General features: G+C 52.7%; 1 protein-coding gene across 1 annotated transcript; it reads left to right on the top strand.

Moving 5' to 3' along the window:
* Nucleotides 1–5,762: 5,762 nt before the first annotated feature.
* Nucleotides 5,763–6,335, top strand: AGABI2DRAFT_43485 (hypothetical protein; the record flags this gene model as incomplete). The annotated part of the gene is made up of 1 exon (XM_006456037.1): nucleotides 5,763–6,335. A coding segment is annotated over one exon (573 nt), but the record flags the coding sequence as incomplete, so codon positions are not given.
* Between the last annotated feature and the right edge of the window lie 412 nt (nucleotides 6,336–6,747).

Below are 6,747 nucleotides of genomic sequence, written 5' to 3'. Positions count from 1 at the left end.
AAGGCCTCTGAAGCGTCCACAGGGGAGTTCAACCATACATGACTAAGCTATCATGTGACTAAACTCGTCCGCATATATCTAAGTCCACCAGTAACACTTGTAGACTGCTTGCTCACTCTAACACACCCCCTTGATCCAGCCAGTCTACTCAAGTCCTAATAGAGGAACAGCAAACTCAACTACCTTCTTTGCGACAGCCTTGGTAAGGATGTCGGCCACTTGCTCGTGTGTAGAAACATACAAAGGATCTATGAGTCCTTCTTCAACAGCCTCCCGGAGCCAGTAAAAGCGGAGGTCCAAGTGTTTCATGCGCCCGTGATGCTCTGGATTCTTGGCTACACTGATTCCTGACTTGTTATCAACGAAGAGTGTCGAAGGAAGTGTCAGAGGGAAGCCAAACTCGGTCAGGATATTCCTAGTCCACTTGATCTCTTTGCCAGCCTCGACGGCAGCAACAAACTCGGCCTCAGTGCTCGAGAGAGTCACAAATGGCTGGCGCTTAGAAGACCAACCTACAGCAGCTCCCGAGACTAGAGTCACATAACCACCTGTAGCTCGACCTGTAGCCTTGCAGGCTCCGTGAGAGGCGTCCGAGTAGGTAGTGAATAGTTCCTCCGAGTCACTAGCTCGATAGACTAGCTTGTAGTGCATAGTGCCAATGAGATACCGGAATAAGTGCTTGACTGCAAGCCAGTGAGCCGGAGCTGGGTTCGAGTTGAACCTCCCGAGATAGGAGACAGCATAGGCAATGTCGGGGCGAGTCATAGTGGCCAGATACTGAAGAGCACCTACAGCATTGAGATAAGGAACTGACTTCATCTCAGCCTGCTCCTCGAGTGAAGGAACAATGTCAGAGAGTTCAGATCCCGGAGCCAGTGGAGTGGATAGGGGATTAGCGTCATCCATATTGAAGCGTTCTAGGAGCTCCTTGATGTAGTGCTCCTGCGAGAGGGAGATAGTGTGATGAGAGCGATCCTGCTTCACCTGAATACCCAGCAGAAGTGTAGTGGACCCGAGATCACGGAGCTTGAAGTGTTTCGAGAGCTCAGTGACTGCCGAAGTCATAGCTGCATCACTCTTCGAGACAAGAGTAATGTCGTCAATGAAGATAGGAACAATGACCTTGATGTCGCCTTTGGAATAGATGTAGATGGAGCTGTCGGAGCGAAGCCTAGAGTAGCCTATACCCTCAAGAACACTCCGGAGTTTCTTATTCCACTGTCTGGCAGCCTGCTTGAGGCCATAGAGCGATTTACGGAGCCGAAAGACCATGTTAGGACTACCAATGTGATAGCCCTCGGGTTGGCGCATATAAATCTCCTCTTCGAGTTCCCCATAAGTGAAGGCAGAGGAGATGTCGACTGAACACATTTTGTAGCCTTCTCTAGCTGCAAGAGCAATAATGAGGCGTAGTGATGCAGGACGGAATGTAGGGGCAAAGACCTCGGTGAAATCGAATCCGGGACGTTGGGAATAGCCTTTAGCAACAAGACGAGCCCGGTAGCGCTCAATAGAGCCGTCGGCAAGTCGTTTGACTTTGAACACCCAGCCAGAGTTGACTACCTTCTTGCCTGGAGGCAGTTCCATTACCTCCCAAGTTCCATTAGCCTCGAGATTGAATATCTCAGTGTTACAAGCCTCAGTCCAGCAGTCAGAGTCAGGAGACTTCATAGCTAGTCTATAACTCCGGGGATCAGCACCCGAAACAGCTCCAGCAAACTCGACTTCACAGAACTCAGAGTCAGCTAGCAGAGCAGCTTCGTCATCCGAGTCAGAGTCATTACCAGCTAAGTCTGGTTGTTTGAGCTTCCACCATTGACCAGGAGGCTTCCGAACTCGCCCAGTACGTCTAGGAACGTGAGGGGGCTCAAGAGGCGCTCCGGCAGTAGGAGGAGTCACTGGGAGAGGTGCATGGATTTGTGGAGGAGTGACTGGAGGAATCACAGGAGGAATGAATGGAGGAATTACTGGAAGTGGTAGAGGTAGAACTGGCTTCTCTTCAGGAGGAACTGAAGCGGATGGAGTGGGAGTCTTAGGACGAGCAGGAGGGAAGTGATTATCACCCCCTTCATCCTGTAGAGGTGGCAGTCCCGAGTGTGATGATGTATCATCAGGAATTGGTAGTGACTCTGGTAGACAAGCAAATGATGGGACAGCCTCGAGTTGGGCTTTAGAAGTGCCCGGAAAGTATCTCTCGTCAAAATCAGCTCTCTCGGAGATCACGGTTCGCTTTGTGACTGGGTTGTAGAACTTCCAGCCTTTGTAGCCAGCCGGATAGCCAATAAAGACACACTTCTCGTAGTGAGGTTGGAGAGAATTGCACTTATCTCGTTGTACATGGACATAGGCAGTGCATCCCCATACCCGGAGATGTGAGACATCAGGTTTTGCTTACAGAAAGCTTGGAAGGGAGTAGTGCCCGAAAGCGAAGCAGTAGGGAGCATATTCCAGACATGGACCATAGACGAGATACATTCACCCCAGAAAGAAGGAGGTAGCCGAGATTCCGAGAGCATAGCAGTGATCCTCTCTCCCATAGTCCTATTAGCCCTTTCAGCAAGACCATTCTGCTGAGGCCGGTTTCGAGTTGAGTGACGTCTCTCGATGCCAGCAAGCTCAGTAAAGCTTATGAAAGCCTTAGACATGTATTCACCTCCCTTGTCATCCTGTAGTGCTCGCAGTTTGACTCCGAGTTGAGTCTCAGCCCAGGATTTGTAGACTTTGAAGGCTTCAAATGCCTCCGACTTGGCTTTGAGCAGATACACTGCCCGAAAACGCGTCGCGTCGTCAATGAAGGTGATCCAGTACTTGTAGCCTGAGTTTGAAGCAACTGGGAGCGGTCCGTGAAGATCTGAATGCACTAGCTCGAGAGGAGAGCGATTGTGATTCAAAGAGGAGGGAAAAGGAAGAGAATGCATCTTGCCAGCTAGACACGGCTCACAGATAGAGTCAGGGGACGAGTTAGACTCGAGTTTGAACCCGGAAACTAGATCCTTACTGATCATAGACTTCACATCAGCGTAGTTGTGATGAATGAAGCGGCGGTGCCATAGCGAGAGGTCAACTGGGAGAGTGGAGACAGAAAAAGCAGCCTCCGAAGTGAGAGTTGAGCCGTCGAGCTCAGCAGAGTTGTTGGAATGGATAGAACTATATTGACTACAAAAAAAAAAAAAAAAAAAAAAAAAAAAGTTGGAATGGATAGTGGCCGTGAAAAGCGAAATCCCTTGGTATTTGAAGTCAATAGACTGAGCGGAGATAGTGATATTGAAGCCCTTGTGTCGGGCAAGGTAGAGACATGATAAGAGATTACTCCTGGAGGTCAGGAACATGAAGGACTCTCGTAACTCGACCGCTCTAGTCTCTTTTCATTCACCACAGGGTGGAAAGACAACAGACCCTACACCAGCTGAATAGAACAGTAAAGTTTGTCAGCAAGGGGGATAGGGATGCGAATGAGGGGAGTAGGATTTGACCAATGGCGGTGAGGAGTCATGTGGGATGTAGCACCAGTATCAGCCAGCCAGAAAAAGTCAGCATCAAGCTGTAGTGGCAAGGATGGTGGGAAAGATGATGAGGGAGAGGATGAAAGTGAGGAATAAGCACCAAGAGCGGACGCTCTCAGAGGAATATCAGAGCCAGGAGAGCCAGAACCAGTAGAAACATCCCCAAGAGGAGTGGGTGGTGTCTTGACAGCTGGAAGAGCTGCACCTATCCCACTCAGATGGCCAAGTGGCCCTTTGACATTACTTTTAGAAGTTCCAGGCAGTCTGGAGCGCTCCTGAGCGCGTTTTTTCGCGTTCTTTCGCTTCCTGCACCTCCTAGACATGTGCCCTACCCTCCCACAAAAGGAACAAGCGATTGACGCGTTCTTAGGGCCGGAAATCGGTCCCAGAGAGTGTGGAGAGGGTGTATGGCTGCCAGAGGGAGTTGTGGTCGATGTAGAGGCTCTCAGACGCGTCGGAGACGCGCCAAAACGCGTCGACATGGTGTCCCAGGCGTAGGGAGCGTGTGTGCGCGATTGCGAGGCCATAGACGTCGATGTGAGTGCAGGGGAAGGGATAGAAGTTGATAGAGATAGGAAGATGATTGAGAAGAGTTGAGGTTGATAAACTAATAGTCGTTTTTTAAGCGTTAGAAGCCGGGGCCCATAACCTGTTGAACGTAGAATGTACGCGACGCAGTGGCGAGTCTAACGGTCCTAGAAACGAGGCGAACGGACAGGAATTGACTGAGCAATCCTAGTTACAACTGTGGACAGACTGTAAGAAGCTGTCACGCTCCTTGACCTCTTACCACTACCTTCCTCTTTTGGAAGTCTTAGTGCTAGAGTATAGTTGTAACAATACATCGTTCCAATGCCCGCTCCGCGTCGCAAGCAACAGTCCGCACCGGCCTCAACGCCATACCCGTCCCGTCCCCCGTCTCAGGCGCCGTCACCGCCCGCCAATCCCAACGCCACTCGTCTCACCGTCTCCGACGTTGAGACATTACTCGACCCCAAATATCAAGGTCTAATAACGCTCCCTACCTTCGGGTTCGACTCGCAGGAGAACAGAGCAATCATGGACGCGGTCCGCAATCGGGGCATTGCCCCTGCGGTCGCCATCGCCAACGCAGAGGCCTCTGCACTTGCCAAAGGTAAAGTCAAAGGGCCTTCTGGCCACTCTTCTGGGATCGGTGCAGCCCCTCCGGCTGTCAAGACACCGCCCAGTGTCCCTCCTCCTCCCCCTCGTGTGCCGACGCCTCCGCCGCCGGTGCCCACTCGTCCCCCTTCCCCTCCTCGCGCACCGTCGCCTTCGGCTTCCGTGCTCTCCTCGAAGCGCCCCATCTCGCCGGGGTCTTCTTCCTCCGGTCCCTCTGTCGCTGCCGTCTCGGTATGCGACAGTGACGACTCTTCCATGGCCCTTGACTACGAGGACGCCACTACCCCCCGTCCGGCTTCTCCTGAAGATGAGGAGCAATTGGACAGTAAAGAATCCACCGAGGCTATTGTCGAGACCATCAACAATGCTGTCGGCCTCTTCGAGCTGCTATCTTCCTCCAAATGGAAGCAATCCATCATTAGCGCTTTCCCCACCATCATGGACGATGATATCAATATCATCCACTCTTTATTCAAGGAGAAAATCCCCATTCTCCGTCGTATCCTCCCCCCGGCAGTTGTTGCGCCTGCACTCGCAGTTGACGCACCTGCTACACGTGTAAATCCGCGGGACGCACAGCCACCTGCTGAATCAGCCAAGTCCAAGCCGCCGAAGAAGAAGGTCCGGGTCGATCCGGCACCTTCTACTGACGTCACTCCCTCGGCAACGGCCCCACTCATGGAAGTGGATGAGCCGGCCGCTCCACCACCAGCGTCTGGGAAGGCGCCCACCAAACCCCTTCCCGTCCCAAGTTCAAAGCGCGCGCCTGCACCCAAAGACGCCGCTCCTGTTTCCTTCCGCGCTCCTTCGGCGCCTCGCAAGAGACGTCAAGGCAAGCACACAGCACACGGCGCTTCGCGCCGTGCCATTATCCTGACGCCGCCTGCGGACTCTCCGGTTACTGCGGCTTCATTCACACCCGAGGTCATTAACAACCTCAACAAATTACTCAAGAGTGACGTCAAATCTGACGTCATCCTCACTCATGCCTCGGTCGAAGGCAACGGCATCTGTATTGCCGCCTCCCGTGTCCCGTCCCCCGCCGAAATCTCCTTCGTGCTCAAGCACGTTCGGCGTATCTTCCCAAGTCCGAACATCCCCATCGGCCACTCCCCCATCACGTCGACATCTTACTTGAAGATCGTCGATATCCCCCATGTGCCCGCTTCCTCCAAAGAGTGGGCGCTCAAGCAACACGAGGCGTTCATTAACGCTCTCAATAAATCCCCGGTCGGCGCTTCGCTGGCCAAAATTATCAAGCACAAGCCGCGCTTCATGCGCGCCTCCCCTCATTCCGACTCATGCTGGGCATGGGTTGATATCCACGACACGGTGTCGGGCAGTAATGCTCGCACCTATATCTCCAAGTTTGTGTCCATTGGCGGCACGAACTGTCAAATCAAGGGCGCTCGTCCTCATTCCGGCTCCGTTCACTGCGCTCGTTGTCAGCGCTGGGGCCATCACTCCGACCAGTGTCGTGCCAAGTGCGCGCGCTGTTCTCTCTGCTCTGGTCCTCACTCCGAGGCCAATCACTTCAAGTGTGTCGACGCTAAGCGCGTCGACGTGCGCCAATGCGCAAATTGTACCGCGGCGAAACGCCCAGCGGACAAGCGCTCACATTCCGCTACGGACTCGAAGGTCTGTCCGTTTTGGAAAAACAGGTTCGATCGTGCGTGGCTTAAACGCCAGTTCCCTGCGCGGTCGACTTGAGGAGTACAGTGAACCGTCGCCGGGTTGGGTCGGGGATTCTGATGGAGATACGGGAAAGCTGCGTAGCGGTTTAGGAGGGAGAACGGTAGTGGTGAGGACAAGACTTTCTGAGGATCTAAAGTTACTTCGAGTATGCCTCAAATTTTTTCACTTTCATATTTGATATGTTTGATTCCGCAAAAGGGACTGCGAGTGCTCTATAGCGCAACGGTATTATGTAGGGTGTATTGACTGACTGCTTGGTTTTATCCCGGGTCCCCTTACGTATGTACCAATATTTCGATCTGTTTTTGTTTTGTTTCTTTTCTTTCTCTCGATAGCGCTTGACCTCGTCGCGCTGGATACGTTTGCGTAGAATACTGTTGTTCTGGGCCTCTGTAAACTGGCGAGTGTA

Source organism: Agaricus bisporus (genome assembly GCF_000300575.1).
Source record: "Agaricus bisporus var. bisporus H97 unplaced genomic scaffold AGABI2scaffold_12, whole genome shotgun sequence".
NCBI lineage: Eukaryota > Fungi > Basidiomycota > Agaricomycetes > Agaricales > Agaricaceae > Agaricus > Agaricus bisporus.
The sequence above is the reverse complement of the archived record's forward strand: the minus strand, read 5'-3'. Positions and strand labels throughout refer to the sequence as shown.